Consider the following 18,674-nt stretch of genomic DNA (forward strand, 5'->3'; position numbering starts at 1 on the left):
TTGCACGCGTGTACAAAGGTTATATAGAGCTTATGACGTCATAAGCTCCTACATTTTAGCACCTCACGCGCTGCTCTCTTCAATGAGGAAGTATCTTGTAGAATCTTGTAGAAAAGTGTCGATTTTAAGGCTTTGGGTTGAAAGTAATGCATAATAATTTCGGAGGCATATAATTAGTAACATAAGATCCTAAATAACATAGTTAGAACGTTTTTGTGGATTTTGGTTTCCAGGGACTTTAATTCTGGGTCCGGGGTTTACGCCCCCATGACAAAAAGCGGGGTGGAAGGTGCCCAGACTAGCCTTCGGTGCCGCAAGGCACTCTGGGTATTATGGTGACACGATGGATAACGTTACAGTAATGGCTGCGGTTTAGCTTCGAATAGAGAAAAGCAGAGATTTCGGTTTCTGTGTGACGGTGTGAAAATGCTCGCAGTTCAGCAGCTGAGAGCGTCGGTGAAGCAGCGACTAACTGCGGCTGTTGAAGAGATATTTGGGCTGTTTGAAACAACGATAGCAGTGTACGAAGAAGAGATTCATCGCCAACGCAGGCTGCTGGGAGATGTTCTGAAGCCAGACTTCCAGATCAACAAAGCAGGTTTGTAGATTTTACATGGTTTTCATGTGACCCAGGGACTCCAAATACATAGCATAATATATTGCTACTATGGACAAATGAGGCACACCTATCCTTATAGGACGAATCAGCGTGACGTCACTTGCCACACAGAAATGCGGAACCCCGCGGCAGTTAGTATGAGTTGTGCCAAACAAACGTTAATATCTCAAAAACTGTACATGACATCGCTTATATTTTGACATTGTGAGTGAGAGCAGAAGTAGCTCAAGGGTTTGATGTGTAATACATACATGTCGTGTTAAAGTTGTGTGAACTGTCGCAGTTTTTAAAATGTAAACTGGCTAGAGAGTCAGACATTCAAGCCACTTGGGCTGCATTAACCTAGGGCTCCATAGGGTTCCATTGCCGTTGCCACCCAGTGACGCGGTTTGTTTACCAAAATGCTGCTCGGCTGATCCCTCGTATTAGCAGTGGCCTGCTTAGATTTGAGTGCTTCTTATATTTTATAGTAATATTTATATGGTCAAATTCATATTTTTATGGCAAATCATGAATTTTCTTCAATACGAGGGATCAGCGAGGAGCCTTTTTGGTAAACAAACCGCATTTCCCGGGGAAACGGCAATGGGACCCTATGGAGCCAGCCTTTTAAACAGGCTCTAAAGAGGATTTCAAACGATCATTTATGTTGTGCCCTATAATGTTAGTGAAGGTGCATGTGGCACCGGTTTCAGAGCACCAGAGGGCGGATATTTCACTCAGCAGCTCAGTCATGGCACCTAAATGAGGTACCTAAATCTGCGTTGCAATTTGGTACACATAACCCTAACCCATGAACAACTGTTTTCATGCAATATAGCGAGACGAATTGATCCAGATATGGGATTTCAGATAAAAATGCAAAGCCATGCCCCTCCCCAGCCTACTACTACTAGCGAAGCAGAATTAGGGATGCACCGATTTTGGCCGCTGCCGATATCCGATATTAACATTGCTGTTATGGCCGATAACCGATATTTACCGATGTCGATATGATCTGTATAAAAACACATTTCTATGATAATAAAATTGTGTAGATACTGAAAAACACATACAACACACTGAATTTGAAAAAGTAATGCATTTCTTTATTTCAAAAACATTTGTAAAAGCCCATAAATCATAGATTTACTGCATTATTTCATCTCAATGTGAAGAATTTGGCTGATACCGATAACCGATATTAACATTGCAACATCGGACCGATACCGATATGTTAAAAAATGACTAACATCGGCCGATACCGATATGATTGCCGATATATCGTGCATCCCTAAGCAGAATTATTGTGCACGTGTATATTGTGCACCAGTATGCCACCATATAATATATGCAAAAAAAACATTACATTACTCATTTAGCAGACGCTTTTCTCCAAAGCGACTTACAACATCACATTTTGTCAACACAGAAAACAACTATGCAACAGTCAATGCCAGCTAAGACATTTTGATGGACTAGAGTAGCACTTTGGAGAAAGTAGTTTGAGAAGGAATAAGTAACATGTAACAATAGTAAGTAGTACACATAAATATGTATGTTCGTGTGTGTGTATATGTATGTGTGTTTATATATATATATATATATATATTATATATCTTGAAAAAAAAATACTAACTTAACACATTCACTGCCAGCCTTTTTTTGAGGATTCTGGCTCATTTTACAAGAGCCGAGGATTATTTTCTGCTTGGACTTTGTGAACATAAAGTTCACAAAAGTACTAATAGAATGTGTGCTTTCTCTGTCTAAAAGAGTTAGTTTGTAGAGTTAGTAGTTATGTAGATATTAGCCGTTGAGTACAGCATGGTTTCAGCGTCTGAGAGTGAAAGCTGAGATAATCGCAGTTTTGTGAAATTCAATCAAACAGGCAGAACATTCACTTTAACCATTTATTTTTGGCATCAGTGAAAGATCAGACATCTAAACAATATAGTTCTGAACGCCCTCTCCTTCAAACTCCTCCCTCCGTGGGCGTGTCTGGTGGCTTTCAGCCTGCGTTTGTCACAAGCGAGTGTTCTGCTGCTGCTGCTGCTGCTGCTGCGAGTTTGAGCAGCCTCCCTCCCTGGCAGCGAGTGTGGATAGGGCTCACTTGTTTCTTGGGTTTGAGAGCTTTGATGAAGCTTTGTGCGATTCTAGGCTTTATGCTGCGTGTTTCAAAGTGTGTTTTCCACCCAGTCTATTTTTGGAATCCCCCACCGCCAGCTCCCAGCGCGATAATGCGCGAAAGTGAAAGCGTTTTCGCCAATCCATTTTACAGTAGAGAATGGTTTCCTCGCGCGTTATGCCTACCCCACACTACAGGATAATTTGCAAGATTATGGCCAAGATTCCCCCCTCCCGATTTTCTCGGGGGTGCTCCCGATTTGAGCCGCGTCGGGCAGATAATCTTCCCAAATGATCCTGTAGTGTGTGGGGTTCAAAGATTCACAATCGGGAAGACTGCCTCTTCCCGATTGTGAATCGGCCATATCTAACATGTTAGATATTTACAACCCGACAGGCGATTGCATCTTGAGCAGAGAGCCAGTAGTAGCTGCGTTTCCATTACAGTTTTTCGCAAAATAATCTGGTCCGCCCGCAGCCCCGCACAGAAACAAAGAACGAGGAAATTGTCCTCGAGGTGAAATACCCGTGCGTCTTTGAGCGGGACGGAAAACTAATGCTATACTGCAAAGCATGTAGCCTACACGGAAAAGTGAGTCAAATCAGCAGACGCGCCCCTCCACAAGGCACCTGTGCAGACGGTTTTCGCCTGGCCGTGCACAGTAGGCCTACACCCCGAATGGACGCGGCTGTCCGCGCAAATATTAGTTAAACAAATCCTTTCAGTGCAAATGCATTATAAAAACAAAAAATAAGATTTGTTTAGAAAACGAAATGACACAAATGTATTATTATTATTATTATTATTATTATTATTATTATTATTATTATTATTATTATCATTATTACTACTACTACACCCGGTGCGCACACTGAATAGGCATTTTAAAAGTTAACGTCGAGCCCTGCTTCCAAGGTGAATCTTCTGCATAATCTTCTAGTGTGTGGGGTTGCGTTTGAACAGACGCGATTGTGTGTGTGTCCCAAGATTGAAATGTTAAAAAATCGGCTCTCTCTGTCCTGTAGTGTGTGGGGTCTCAAGATTTTTATAATCTTCAAGGATTTGAAAATCCTGTAGTGTGGGGTAGGCATTACCCTACAGTTTTGGCTCTGCTTTTCCTAGTGTGGAGAGCACTGTCGCCACTTAGTGGGTCCGTGGAATGGGTTGTACACGTTCGCTGACTCCAATATTTTTATAGGAGACGTGGGGAGCGTTGATCCACGTCCCACCGTCAAAAAAAAAAAAAAAAAAATTTAAGCCGAGATAACTCGTCTTTGGCAGTGAACCGTTGGATTCTGTAAGCCAAGATAACTCGTCAATGGCAGTGAACGTGTTAACTTTACCACTATTCCTTCACATGTTGTAGTTGTCATAGACTGTGTTGCATAGTCGATTGCTCTATTGCTGACAAAAATGTGTTATTGTAAGTCGCTTTGGATAAAAGCGTCTGCCAAATTACGTAATGTAGTTTAATGTAATGTAATCTTGAATAAAGCCACGAGAAAGACAAAATTGTATAAGTGTGTGTCTGTCCCCTGTGTTAGATGGTCCACAGCTGTTTGCGGTTCCCCATGAGCAGCAGGAGTGGAGCCCCAGTCTGGAACAGGAGGAAATCTGGACCGGTCAGGAGGTAGAGCAGCTTCAAGGGACGGAGGAGGCTGATATCACAGACTTCCCGTTCGCTCCTGTCCCTGTGAAGAGTGAAGATGATGAAGATAAGCGTCAGTCCTCACAGCTTCGTCAAAGCCAAACTGAGGGGAACAGAGAGGTAGAGCCTCTAGCAAGCAGCTCAACTGAACAGATGAAAACAGAAGCTGATGGAGAGGACTGTGGAGTATCAGAACCAGCCAGGAACTTGTGTCCACTCAGTCATTTACAACCAACTAGTGATGATGGCAAGACGTTAGATTCTTCTGAAACTCAGACTGGAGACAGAGATTATGATTGGAAGGAGACTAGAGAACCTTGGTCAGGTTTAGACTTACTGGAAAACAATGAAGTCCTTGTAAATCTTTTGAGATCTCACGCCACAGATAAACTCTTCAGTTGTTCAGTTTGTGGTAAAACATTTGGCCGCAATGGAACGCTGAAGAGACACATGATTAGTCATACAGGGGAGAAGCAATTTAGTTGCTCAGTTTGTGGTAAAGGATTTGGCTACAAGGGAAGTTTGCAGGCCCACATGAGACACCACACTGGGCATAAACCATTTAGTTGTTCAGTTTGTGGTAAAACATTTGGCTACAATGGCAGTTTGCTTGCCCACATGAAACACCACACAGGGCAGAAACCATTTAGTTGCTTTATTTGTGGTAAACTTTTTAGTGAAAATGGAAACCTAAAAACACACATGAGGATACACACGGGAGAGAAGCCCTACAGTTGCAGTGCTTGCGGGAAAAGATTTTGTGCTTATTCAAACATGAAAAAACACAAGTGTGTTACTGATACTGTAGCCAGCAGCTCAACTGTAGACTCAAACTGTAGTGATGATGATCAGAAGGAAACTGGCGAACTTCAGTCAGGTTCACATGCACTGCAGAATGAGATCCTTGTAAAGAATGAGACATCTCATACTGAGGAGAAAGACTTTAGTTGCCTAGCATGTGGTAAACAATTTAGTCGAAAGGGAAATTTGCAGACACACATGAGAAGTCACACAGGGGAGAAACCCTTCAGCTGCTCGGCCTGTGGTAAAAGATTTAGTTTAAAGGGAAATTTGAAAACGCACATGAGACTCCACACAGGAGAAAAACTGTTCAGCTGCAGTGTCTGTGGGAAAGCTTTTAGTTGGCAGTCTCAGGTCAGCAGTCATAGGTGTTCTGGTTCAGGAGAAGCTGCAGAGCTGCTGGTTGAGCTAAAATAAATATCAAGTATGAAACCATCAGAAAACCATTCCTTGCACAATTGGAACACATAGAGAATGGGTTTTCAGGGCTGGGATTAAGTCTTTGTAAGGGTTAGGGTTAGGGGGCAAGGCCCCTTTGGCCTTTGATAAATACAAAAATAAATGCGGCATCACGTCCAAAATGTGGCCACTGAGGCCAAAACCAATGGTGATTAAAATCCTTTTCCTCAACAAAATAAATATCCAAATAGAAAAATTAAGTGCTGCAGTGCGATACAGCGCATATGTAAGATGGCTCAGACTAATGAAATCCAATACATACAAAGAAAATGTTTAACAGGTTTAGAAATTCTGTATACAACTATGTACAGGCAAGAATCTTTTCATTCCCCCCCTCCCAGATTTGTACCCATTTTCTCCCCAATTATATAGCCAATTTACAGAATCCCCATGCTGTCCTATTGTCTGCCCCGGTCGCTGCTCCACCCTCTGCCGATCTGGGGAGAGCCGAGACTAGCACCATGCTTCCTCCGACACATGCGCAGTAGCCAGCCGCTTCTTTTCACCTGACAGGGGGAGCTTCACCGGTAGGACATAGCACGTGGGAGCATCACGCTATTCCCACCAGTTCCCTTCCACCCCAACCAGGCGCCCCGACCGACCAGAGGGTGTCCTGGTTGCTAGTGCAGCCCTCAGGCACAACCAATCGTGCCTGTATGGACACCCGACCAAGCCAGAGGAAACACGTGGATCCAAACCTGCGACCCTTGTGTTGGTAGGCAGGGAATCTACCACTACACTACCTGGACGCCCTGTACAGGCAAGAATCTTGACTTGCAACATTTTGTAGCAGCTAAGAATTTGCCACCCCGATAAAGCGGCTGGTGCCTCCCACTGCTTCCAGAGGTTTTCTTGAGGTTTCTGAATCACATTGCCATGGGAAGCTCAGTGCGCCTGGCTTGCCTGTGGGAGTGGGACATGGAAAATGTACATGCTTGGAATTTTAGTTGCTTCAGGGCTTGCATGGTTGCAGTGAATGAAAGTATGCTGACTTTAAAAACACTACCTGTTAACACCAAGATGCTCTGATAGCACATTTGTTTTGTAACCAAGAATGACTGAACACATTATTTCATATGTTTGTTAATGTGATTGCTTAGACATTGGTTCCTTCATGGTGGCTGCATACAGATCTGCTAGTAGTTCCCCTTCGAAGTGGACTGCACAGGGTATTCAGCCATGTTAAGTAATATGGCTGAATACACAGTGCAGTCCACTTTGCTGGGAACTACTAGCCGATCGGAACACAGCCGGTGTCTTACTTCCTCCCTAGGTACTGCACGCAGCAGAAAACAAACAACTGAAGCACTGTCAGACCAATGAACAAACACACACAGTCTAGATATGTGCACCTAATGAATAACTGACGGAAGTGTCAAAGCACAGGAGATTAGAAAAGAAAGCAGTGAAAAGATACTACATACATTTATACCAACTCAGTCAGAATTAACAAAGAAAGAGACACATTTTGAATCAAAGGTACTACCTGACCACTGGTGTCTTTGAGAGAGACCCTGACTCTCCTCTTTCTTCCACTTGCTGCTACTCCTAATTCTCTGGAGCCTAGACAGGGGAATAAAGACAACATCTTTATGTTAAATAGGCTTCTATCTAATTAGCAAATTTACCTGCAAACCCGCAAGGAAAACTCAGAATAGATGAGAGACAACCCAAATGTTGTAATATACAATGCTTTTCAGGGTTGTGTAGTTTCATATTAATCAGGACTGGGAAACATTTCCAGACCTCTGGAGCCAAATAGGTTTCACCATTGCCATGTCATTGAGAAATAAGATATTTCAAGTTTTGATAATTTTATTAAATTTGCTAACATAAAACTGATCCATAAATGTATTCATAATAATTTTCCTCGTGTTCTCCGTGATAGGGTGAAATCCCTTGGGGTTTCTGGCACAACCACTAGGGGTGCTGTTGCAGGGAATTGCAAAGTGCCTTTTTGCAAAACCTCCCTTGGACAGCTTTCTCTGTACAGGGGGTTAAACTGTGGAATTCATTTCCCACACATCTTAAACAGGAGGATCATAATTGGGATAATTTTAAATCTAAACTGAAACCGTTTCTGAGACATGTAGTCATGAGTGACTTTGTCTCGTGTGTGTGTGAACTCGTTCTATGTTGATAATGTGTTCTCTATCTGTTTATTGTATATTTGCTTTGAATAACATCTAGGGACATTGCAAATTTGCTTAGGCTGTAAATGTTATGATATATGACATGAGACCATTTTCTTGTTCTATGTTCTATGTATCTAATCTGTCCATATTCAAATAAACATTAAATGAAAAATAAATCATTCAAATGAATGACTTAATCCCTAATTCATACATTTTGCAAAACCTGGCAAGAAAAAAGAAAGGCGAACATGTAAAAATCTAAGAATAAATCATGAAAATAAATTAAATGTTAAAATAAATCTGCTCAGGAGGCACCAACTGCAACTATTTCACTCCATTTCTTATTTTGTAGAGTTATATTCTTGAAAAGATGGGTTATCATTCATCCATTGCATTATGCTATAGTTTTCTAAGCAAAATGTAGTTGGATTCAGAAATCAAGGAAAGAGGGTACTGAAGCCAAAACGTTTGAGAAGCACTGCCTTAGGTTGTATGATGAGCATGGAAGAAGGCGTGACTTTGGCACTCTATATGCCCTTTTCACAGTGTGAGTGAGTGTCAAAGCCGTGTAAACAGGTGTAACAAATTAACATTAATGAGGGCCCTGGCACTGGAACACCTAAATCAGGGGTGTCAAACATACCAGAACCGGCCCACCAGAGGGTCCAATCCGGCAGACAGGATGACTTTGCAAAGTGTCAAAACTGCCCTGAGAAGTCTTTGAATCCAATATGATGCACTTGTGAAGGCTAAGAGGTACTAGGTTTAAGGAGCAAATTAAATATTAAGTAGCCTATTCATGTTCTCTGTATATATCACTAAATGGTAAACAATTTCCATTACCCTTGACTATATGTGTTTCTCAAATGGGGGTCCGGGGACCCAGGGGGTCCCCAGCCAAAAGGAGGGTAATTTATTTTCGCTATAATTCCATTAATAAGTAACACAATGACTATTTTGGTGATGGGTTTTGTACACTTTCGGTAATAAAACATCTAAAAGCATAAATCTTATTATCATATGGGGGTCCGTGGGACAAAATCCTATGAAATGGGGGTCCGTGGTCTAATTTTTGTCAGTTTAGGGGTCCTTCATGTGAAAAAAGTTGAGAACCACTGCGAGAATTGCACAGTCGGCATCAATTGTAATGCACATTTACAGACAGTAGATACAGGCAGTAGATATGATGGTAGCTTAGATAACACTACGACGTGAAAACATGTTCTTAAAATGTACCAGTGATTCTTTACAAGAAACAGGAACATTTGGAGGTGTTGTTATTTATAGGTTATTATGTATTGATTTTCTTTGTCTGGCCCACTTGAGACCAAATTGGGTTGCATGTGGCCATTGAGCTAAAATGAGTTGTACCCCTGACCTAAATAGAGTTGAACTATCATTAATGTTAAGTGGTTACACCCGTTTGCCCTACTTTGAGACCTCAAATGGCTGCTGTGAAAAGGGCAAATTCATCCCAATCATGTATCCTCACTTGTGACAGCTTGAGCTCTTCCTACTGGTCCATCTTGTGACAGCTTGAGCTGTTCCTACTGGCCTCTCACTTGTGACAGCTTGAGCTGTTCCTACTGGTCTCTCACTTGTGACAGCTTGAGCTGTTCCTACTGGTCCATCTTGTGACAGCTTGAGCTGTTCCTACGGGTCCATCTTGTGACAGCTTGAGCTGTTCCTACTGGTCCATCTTGTGACAGCTTGAGCTGTTCCTACTGGTCCATCTTGTGACAGCTTGAGCTGTTCCTACGGGTCCATCTTGTGACAGCTTGAGCTGTTCCTACTGGTCCATCTTGTGACAGCTTGAGCTGTTCCTACGGGTCCATCTTGTGACAGCTTGAGCTGTTCCTACTGGTCCATCTTGTGACAGCTTGAGCTGTTCCTACTGGTCCATCTTGGTGAGCTGCACTTTAGCCTTCTTCAGCAGGTGGAGCATCCTCTTTCTGGCTCCACTCAGGCCAATTTGCTGGCTGGGGTCGCTGACCTCCAACACCTCTCTACTGCCCCTGGCTACGGGTTCGCCTCCATCTGATCCAAATGACATGAATCAAGCAACTCTTGTTAGCTAATTAACAACACTGAAGAGCCTTCAGACCTGTGAAACGCAAGTCTAATCCCTCAAATGTAAAACCACCAGTGGCAAAGTCTTCAACTAAAAATTAACTACACAACTGGCTGGGCTTGGTCTGCTTCCGAGTCCTCTGATATCTCACCTGGCTCTTTGACCATGGACACCTTTTCCCTGCACTTGACCAGTGTCAGGGTGCACACCAGCTTATCCTGCTTGGTGTGATGATCAGCTGAGGTAGTGGCTGTTTAGACCAAACAGCCAAAAAGTCAGAGAAGCCTTCCATGATGGAAGGCTTCCCTGACTTTTTCTAGAGTTCTTCTCCCACCTCTTTTCCATCTTTCTCTCCAGAAAGATTGTGGCTTGTCAAGGCCCCCTCTTCATTCTGATCAGCACCTCCTCCTCCACGGACATGCGCCTCATGGTCTTTCTTGACCATTCCTTCTCCACAATCTCCAGGTGGATGGTAGACTCAGTTCTCAGTCTCTATCCGCTTGGCACCTGGTGTAGGTGGTGCTGTTGGCGCCGCTCACCAAACGTCTGGGAGCCGAGACTAGGTGGATGGCATCTTTCTCCTCCGTGTGACAATCTCTCGAGATTTTCACACTGACAGACCTTATTTTTCATGGCCAGCTCATAGGCACTGGAGAATTTCTTGGCATTTCAGTTCTTTGTGGCAGAAGTAAGGATAGACTACAAGAATACCATTTCAGTTTATTGATCACATTATCACACAGAAGTAGTAATAAACAAAACAGTAATAAACAGTAATAAACAAAAGCTCAACAGTGCTGGACAGCACTTATGGCTAATACAATACAAAAATACTGGGCAGTAAGATCAAGATAATTGATAACTGAAATACCATCTTTGATATAACAATGTAACGAAAAGTGTTTTCATTTAAATTGAAATACAATATGGGGACATCTCAAAATAAGGACTTATTTCAATTACAGGCAGGCACTTTAGCTTATTATTGTGACATAAGTCCAGAATTTAATACGTGTTACATGTTAAGGCGGTTCGGTGATGATTAGTATCTAGATCTTCTTTCCGAAATACTTTGAAGGAAAGACTGAAAGAAAGACTGACTTGTATTGCACGGGTTCAGGTCTGACTCACCAAGCATTCTTTACACATGATGAACTAAGACGCTTCGAAATGTTGAGACACAAATACTTGAGGTCGGGGACCTACAGTAGTCTATGTATACCATATTAAAAATATTTGTATCTGTAAACACTATAAGTGTGTGAGAAACATGTCACATACTGTAAAAGTCCCTCACATTTTAAATAGCTCTTACATCACTAGTCTCATTTTAAAGCAAAGCTAGAACTCCCAGGAGTCCATCCACCTCAGACTGGCCATGGCACTGCCGCTGTCATGTGCCAGAGGCCCCCGCATGCCGTAGGAGAGTGGATGGAACAGGTGGAAACTGCATTGGACAGAATTAATGGCAATGTGTGAGGAACAGGAGGAGGAGGATTTTACACTTTACATCAAATACAAATATTTTCTATGATCCTGGTGACAAAATCAGGCCAGGACAAAAACATATGAAGGCAGTAAAATGATTTCAAAGTTCCACTCTAAAACACATTAACACTGTTAAAAATGGCTACTGGTGATGCACTGTGCATTTGTGGGTCCATTTTAATGTTTGGTGGTGTGTTTTTGTTATTCCTGGGGATAACTAGCCAAACGTAGACAACGTGTTGTGACATCAAGATGATTTCCAGTGCAGCTACAACAGAGTTTGATAGCAGAAAGCCAAACCAAAAAAATCTAAAAGATCAACAATAGAGACAGTCGGCATGTCTGGGAACGCCCATACAGGCTCTAGGAATGCCCACAATAGACGCTGGGTTAGCTGGCTCAGCCTGGCTGGGTGCGTGGTCAGGGTGGGGTAAATCCCCCGTTCTATCCATTCAGCAAAGTTAGAATTTAGCTGATAGCCCAGCCCAGGCAGACACGATCGGGGATTTAACCACCGCAGTAAACGCACATCTGAGCAGAAGGCTTGTGTTCTGCTCTAGAACCCCCAAACATGTAGTTTAGAGCCGCAGCACCGTCTTTTGGTGAGTCAGCCCATGAGATATAGCGGCGATTTTACCCCACTCGCGCGCCAGCCGTTTAACATTTTGTGGGCGTTCCCACACATGCCGACTGTCTCTATAGATTAATCAAAGGGCAATAGCTTCTTTCTAGAGTCATAATTTTGGATCAATGCTCAGTCATTTTCTTTGGGGGCTGTTGAAAGTGGGTCCAACAAACAGCTACATTACTTCACCACAAAATTACTCCTGGAATGCACTGAACACCACAGATTGATGCTATATAACAATGTTAGAGTATCCAATGGGATACTGTTTCTATTTGTTTTCTTGTGTCCTTGTTGTTTCTGTTGTATTGCGTATGCTTTGGAAAGATTCATGTTATTATTTGTTTGTTTTTTTGAGGTAGAGACCCTGAATAAGCCCTTGCAGGGTTTCCTGTCTCTACTTGCACATTATTTTCCTGTTTGCATTTCTTTTTTTAATCTGTTTCTGTTTTTATTGTGTGCAAATAAATACAACTGAAACTAACTATACCTCGCCTCACCTGTAAAGGATGCTAAGAAGAAGTCCCATCTGCCCGACTCTCTGCAGCCAAAGAGAATAAGGTGGGCGGAGCAATAGGTCAGCACTTTGCAACAGGATGTCTAATGTAATTCCTGAAAGAGAACAAAAACACAGCCTTAAGCAGAACTCTCCAATCGGGTCTCTGTCTAATAGGCACAATGTCATAGGCCTGGGTACCTGTTAGCATGCTGCTGAATAGCACCGGCTCTGTCTATATAGTGGCATTAGGCACAATGCCATAGGCCTGGGTACCTGTTAGCATGCTGCTGAATAGCACCGGCTCTGTCTATATAGTGGCATTAGGCACAATGTCATAGGCCTGGGTACCTGTTAGCATGCTGCTGAATAGCACCGGCTCTGTCTATATAGTGGCATTAGGCACAATGCCATAGGCCTGGGTACCTGTTAGCATGCTGCTGAATAGCACCGGCTCTGTCTATATAGTGGCATTAGGCACAATGTCATAGGCCTGGGTACCTGTTAGCATGCTGCTGAATAGCACCGGCTCTGTCTATATAGTGGCATTAGGCACAATGCCATAGGCCTGGGTACCTGTTAGCATGCTGCTGAATAGCACCGGCTCTGTCTATATAGTGGCATTAGGCACAATGCCATAGGCCTGGGTACCTGTTAGCATGCTGCTGAATAGCACCGGCTCTGTCTATATAGTGGCATTAGGCACAATGCCATAGGCCTGGGTACCTGTTAGCATGCTGCTGAATAGCATGGCAGGGAAGTAGTGGTGGTAGTAGAGGATGCGGCCCATGGTGAAGAAAGGCGCATAGTGCAGCAGCCAGCCCAGGAGTAGCAGCCCTCCTCCTCTCATAAGCACCCAGCAATGCTCTGAAAGACACGGAGAGAAGCAGGCATGATATTTAGTTGACATTCTGATCCAGCGTGACAGCTGTACAACTGACACAACTCTTCTGCCTTCAATTGTCCTACCTCTTCTTTTTTGGTCCAGAGAAACACCTCTTTGTAGGGCTACAGACGCCACTGCCACCATGATCACATAGAGCCCCAAACTAGCCAGGTTTATCCACCAGACCACCTGAGGAAGAGAGCATTTAGTCATTCAAGTGTTAGTCAGACGGACCTACAGTACCACAGGGAGATGAAGCAAACCCAGCACAGACTTACAGGGTTCCCCAGCAAGTAAACACGATACTCTGTCTCATTCACACCGGAAAACCTCAATCCCTGCACAGACACAAAACAACAGGTACATTTGCAGTAGTCAGGAGGTACTTATGCATTTCATTTCCATTTGTCTTAAAGTTGTACACCATAGTTCATGCAATGCACCTGATAGTTGACGGGCCAGTGCCAGGGTTTTGAGTTCATCTCATTGTCTTTGGGCTTCAAACCGCTGTTACCCTAAAGAAAGACACATTTTCACCCAACTTACTGTAGTTATAGATTGCCGACAAAGCGTAATTCTTTTAGCCGAGTTAACTTCTTTTCTGATTAGTTTCTTACCCTGATCATGACAATGTGGGACTCCAGTAGGAGCTCCAGAAAATGGGGCTTCAGCACTGACAGGCTAATGTTGGGCACTGTCAATACATACAAAGGAAAGGTGCATGTAGGTCAATGTTTGATGTCAAGAGGTACACACACAAAAAGGACACAAAGAATGCGTGCATCATACATTTGGGATTGATGTGATCTTCAATGTTCCACTGAGAGCTTGGAGTCTCCTTTAGGTAGGGGCTGCAGGTCACCTCCACCTGTTCCCAGCCCCTAAACAGAGAGAAGACCTGCAGTCAGCTTAAACTGTCCACAAACTCAACAGTATAGAACAGTGAAACATGCCAGATTATGGAACATCTTTCTTACCACTTGGGAAGAGTTTTGCCGGAGGAGTAAAGCACACAACCACTCGCCCTGTGCAGAAAGCGCAATTTGCTACGCAGCACCTTCACCAGGTCTCCCTTGTGACCTCCACACACCTCCACCTGCCACAGGTCATTGGCGTCTCCTGTGCCATTCTAAGAACAGGCAAGAGCAGAGGTATGATTTAAGCTTGAGGACATACAGAAAAAGACATACTATTAAATCAATAGCTAGAAATCATGCAATGTGATCTCAGTAAACTGTAAAAGGGACAAGAGGAAAAAGATCTAACATTGGTGAGTCAAGTTTTCTCTGGATGGGGTGCTTGCTATCTGTTGTCCTGCCAGTGAAGCTCCCCGCTGTCAAGTGAAAAGAAGCGGCTGGCAACTGCACATGTGTCAGAGGGAGCATGATGCTAGTCTCCCCAGATCGGCAGAGGGTGGAGCAGCAAAAATAAAATAATAATTACACAAAAATCACGCATAGTGCTGCTTTACTTTATGTGCCTACTTACAATGCCATAGCCTGTAACCTGGAAGTGTTTCTTGGTCAGAGGTGCCTCGTGAAGGTGGCTGTGAAGGTTGCGGGTTGTCCTGAAGGCACCAGGAGAATCAAAGGAGAATACACGTTAAAAAGCTGTGAGGTTTGTCATGAGATTGAGAATGAGATTAAATCAAAGCTGTTACATCAGTGAGGATTCACTAATAAGGTTTTCTTTGTGTGTCAGGATGCTTACTCTTTGTGCTCCAATCGAATGATGTCACCATTGCGAACCAGATCAGGAGTCTCAGATTGTGCTAATATCAGAGATAAAGAATAAACAATAAGAAGATTACACTTATTATTTTACTATGACTCTAAAATAAACATAATTGGTGTTTCTTAACGGTGACAAGACCATCTTCTCACCCTCACTGTCATCCTGTCTCTGGACCATCCACAAGTTGTTGTAGTCCTTATGGAGGTAGGCTGTCACCTTATAAGGACACAGATACAATAGAGAAGACTATTAACTCTCAGGAAATAGAAAATGTAAGGATGATAGCATCACATGTTATTATATTGAAGCTGCTGGCTGACCTGCTGCTGCTTAGCTCCCACTCCCTCTGGGTACAGATGCCAGTGAGAGTGCAGGTAGCCTCCAGCGATACGGAGGTTTTTTACTGTGATGGTGGAGCCATATGCCAGGTCTGCACCAGAGGAACAACAAAACATTTCACACTGACGGATCAAGAAAACAGATACAAATACAATTTAATAGGAAATGTGTTTGGAAACACCATAGAAAGGTAAAAGTAACCGGCACACACCGGCCAGTTAGGGCATTAAGCCTAAAAAAGAAAAAGGAAAAAAAGAAAGAGCTGAGCTGAGATAGAAAAAAATATTATTTTAATTTGATATGGTGCAACAAATGAAAATTAAAGACAGAAAATGCACTGATGATAGCCTGATGAACAGAAATGTTTGCTTAAATTTTTCTGTCTTTATTTTTCATTTTATCATCAGTCCCTAGTCACCACAGGTGCATTATCATGTTTTTTCTGTTTGTGACTCACACTCCGGCATGGATGCGTTGTGTAGATTGTTCCCTATTAGACGGGATTGAAAGGCAGAACTGAAGAAGCCATCTCCTGGTCCGCTGGGATGAGACAACAACCATGAGTACCCAGAGAATGTGGTGGATGTTGATCACAATGTAACAAAAATGCAACACTCGCACTCACCTTTTGTTCAAAACAACAAAGTGGATTGCAAATATTGTAACATAGAGGAACAGTGGAAGCAGGATGAGTCCAACAACGCGAGCCAGGAAGTGCTTCGCAACGTCCAACTGAAAAATGCGGTGGAGACGAGAAGGTGAGAGCTCAACTGTCAAAAACCTCTGGCATCAACAGTATCAGCTACCAGTATCATTAAATGAATGCGCTGGTTACCAGTGAGAGGTGCAGGTCCCCCAGCAGTCTCCAGAGATCCCAGGCGGTGTTCAGTCCCACCAGCAGGATAACAAACAGCCCCACAAACTTCACCCCCAAAGCCCCGGCAAGGTTTACACCCGTCAGCACCAGCCACAACCACCAGGGTGCGCTAAAAGCCCTGAAAACAACAGAGGTGTGAACAAACCCGTTTCATAACTACAGTCAGATTTTACACACTAACCCAAAATGCCACAAACCAAACAATATCAGCAAACAAGGTTTGTTCTCATCAGAGAATAAGATGGCATAGAATAACAGGAAGGAAGCTAGTCCTAGAGGTGTCATACCTGTATCTCTGCTGGTTGAACTTGACCGTGCTCAGCACCGATCCCAGGATAAAGAACATGAGGATGGGGTCCAGCAGGATGTATTGGGAAATAGTGATGCAGCCGGTGTCTGTCAGGGTTAGGTATAGGATCAGCTATGTGCGTGTGAATATGAGATGTGACTGCCTATACTTTGCTCAGTTTTGAATACAGTTAAGGTTAACTTAAATCTGACATGCAACTTGATATTTTAGAGCAAGATATTCAAAAATATTCCGCATTAAACACCCCCCCCCCCCAAGAGCTGCCTGAAACACCTTTCCCTCAAAGAGGAATAGAAAAAAGACAGCCTCTTGGGATTTGGATACACGAGTTGTGATGAGCTGTGCAGCCCTTTACGTACAGACAGGCTTGTGCAGCCCTTTACATACAGACAGGCTTGTGCAGCCCTTTACGTACAGACAGGCTTGTACAGCACTTTACATACAGACAGGCTTGTGCAGCCCTTTACATACAGACAGGCTTGTGCAGCCCTTTACATACAGACAGGCTTGTGCAGCACTTTACGTACAGACAGGCTTGTGCAGCCCTTTACGTACAGACAGGCTTGTGCAGCCCTTTACGTACAGACAGGCTTGTGCAGCCCTTTACATACAGACAGGCATACACTCACCAAATATGATTGCAGCAGCAGTGATGAGAGCAGCGGTGTGCGACTGGGACAACTCCAGCACTGTGAGGTAGGCAAAGATCGGGAGGCAGGAGCCCAGCACAGCACAGAACTGAAAGGCGACAGCAGAAGACACAAACACTATATATCCTGTCCTGTTTAAGACCACATACTGTATTCTGAAGAGGCTTACCCCTCTCATCCCCCAGTAGTTGTGATGTTCATATTTGTCTCCTGGTTTTATGAAAGGAAAGGTGCCATCATAGCCTGTCATATAGCCGGCGAGACCTATCAGCATCTGGAACAGAGCAAAATAAGGGACCAGGACTCATCAAAGTAGAAAGGTGTGGTTGAGCTGTTTCTACCAGAGACACATCTCTTAGGACGTGCCCACAAAGAGGGGATCCATCTTACTTTCCCCAGAGGAGGATGCACGTCGAAGAAGAAGGTCCTGTTGATGTAGTAGCTCCCCATCTTTCCAAAGTGCGTCTCATCCCAGCTGAAACGTCCAGAAGAATCAGAACATGAAAACAACATATACAAACTCTGGATGCCTTCACTGGGCATGTAAGTTTCACTCACCACACATGAGGAGGCTCCAGTATCTTGTAGAGGCGGGTGGAGAAAGACAGCGCCGCCACCAATAGCAGAGGCACTGTGCTGTGGGACTCACTACTGGGAGGCTGGATTCTGCCGTCTGACCAGTAAGCTGATGTCCCATTTGAAGACCAAGTGTCACCCTGTGAGGGGAGGATGTCACCCTCTGAGGAGAGTCCGGCAGCTGGGGTGGGCTCATCCGGCGTCGGCAGAGGAGTGGGTGAATTTTGGGGGCTCTGCTTCTTTTCTGAGCTGAGAAAGGCTTTCCTGTTTCGCAGTGTTGAAGTGTCCTCTGCTCTGTGCCACTGTGTAAGGCATTCCTCCTTTGCCATTAGGAAGGCAAAAAGTGGAGTAGCTCCCAGCCTAGGCCAACACAGTCAGATCCAATAGTTTGGCAATACGGAGTAATCATGCACTAAATCATGTAAATCACAGGCACCTAGATAGGACCAAGTTTATCAGTGAGAGGACTGAATTTTAGCATGGATAAGACAACATAAGAGCACCAGGTAGCCTATCTATCCTCAATATTGCTCTAGTCTAGCTCATAGCTGTCACCTGGACCTATATAGGCAGGCGACAATGACACTGACTGGCACACTAAAGCCATACTCAATTACATTTTCACCAATAATACTTGACTTAGCTTGCTACTTCCTAACCTAGCACCGACTCCTCAGGTCCCCGTCCAATGGCGGCATGCACCGAATAATAGATCACAAAGTAAATATGCAATCTGTGTCAGTATTCCTACTGAATTAAGCCTATTTTGTCAATGAGAGATCTATGTAATAGCAACGCAGCCACAACAGACGCTGGCCAAAGCTACACGGCACGCATAAACCAAAGTGGATTC

General features: G+C 43.8%; 1 protein-coding gene across 1 annotated transcript; it reads right to left on the reverse strand.

Annotated features, from left to right (window-relative positions):
* Positions 1-10,660: 10,660 nt before the first annotated feature.
* Positions 10,661-18,510, reverse strand: pomt2 (protein-O-mannosyltransferase 2). The gene is made up of 21 exons (XM_083632555.1): positions 17,804-18,510; positions 17,636-17,720; positions 17,415-17,519; positions 17,225-17,333; positions 16,573-16,681; positions 16,244-16,403; positions 16,034-16,140; positions 15,866-15,948; positions 15,390-15,499; positions 15,219-15,285; positions 15,046-15,106; positions 14,824-14,902; positions 14,313-14,464; positions 14,125-14,216; positions 13,953-14,029; positions 13,779-13,850; positions 13,614-13,673; positions 13,419-13,524; positions 13,176-13,316; positions 12,454-12,565; positions 10,661-11,287 (listed from the first exon to the last, which is right to left on the reverse strand). Exons 1-21 carry the CDS (start codon positions 18,148-18,150, stop codon positions 11,182-11,184), a joined length of 2,340 nt encoding a protein of 779 aa, XP_083488681.1. The 5' UTR covers positions 18,151-18,510; the 3' UTR covers positions 10,661-11,181.
* Positions 18,511-18,674: the final 164 nt, after the last annotated feature.

The sequence above is a fragment of the Poromitra crassiceps genome (assembly GCF_964638095.1).
Source record: "Poromitra crassiceps genome assembly, chromosome: 3".
In the NCBI taxonomy this organism is placed as follows: Eukaryota; Metazoa; Chordata; class Actinopteri; order Beryciformes; family Melamphaidae; genus Poromitra; species Poromitra crassiceps.

Bases quoted from the DNA above. Each gene is read 5' to 3' on its own strand.
- pomt2 (XM_083632555.1), bottom strand. From the start codon at position 18,150: ATGGCAAAGGAGGAATGCCTTACACAGTGGCACAGAGCAGAGGACACT. The intron at 13,851-13,952 runs GTAAGAAACTAA...GTCTTTCTTTAG, and splicing joins CCCACATTGTCATGATCAGG to GGTAACAGCGGTTTGAAGCC. The intron at 13,525-13,613 runs GTAAGTCTGTGC...TCTCTTCCTCAG, and splicing joins TTTACTTGCTGGGGAACCCT to GTGGTCTGGTGGATAAACCT.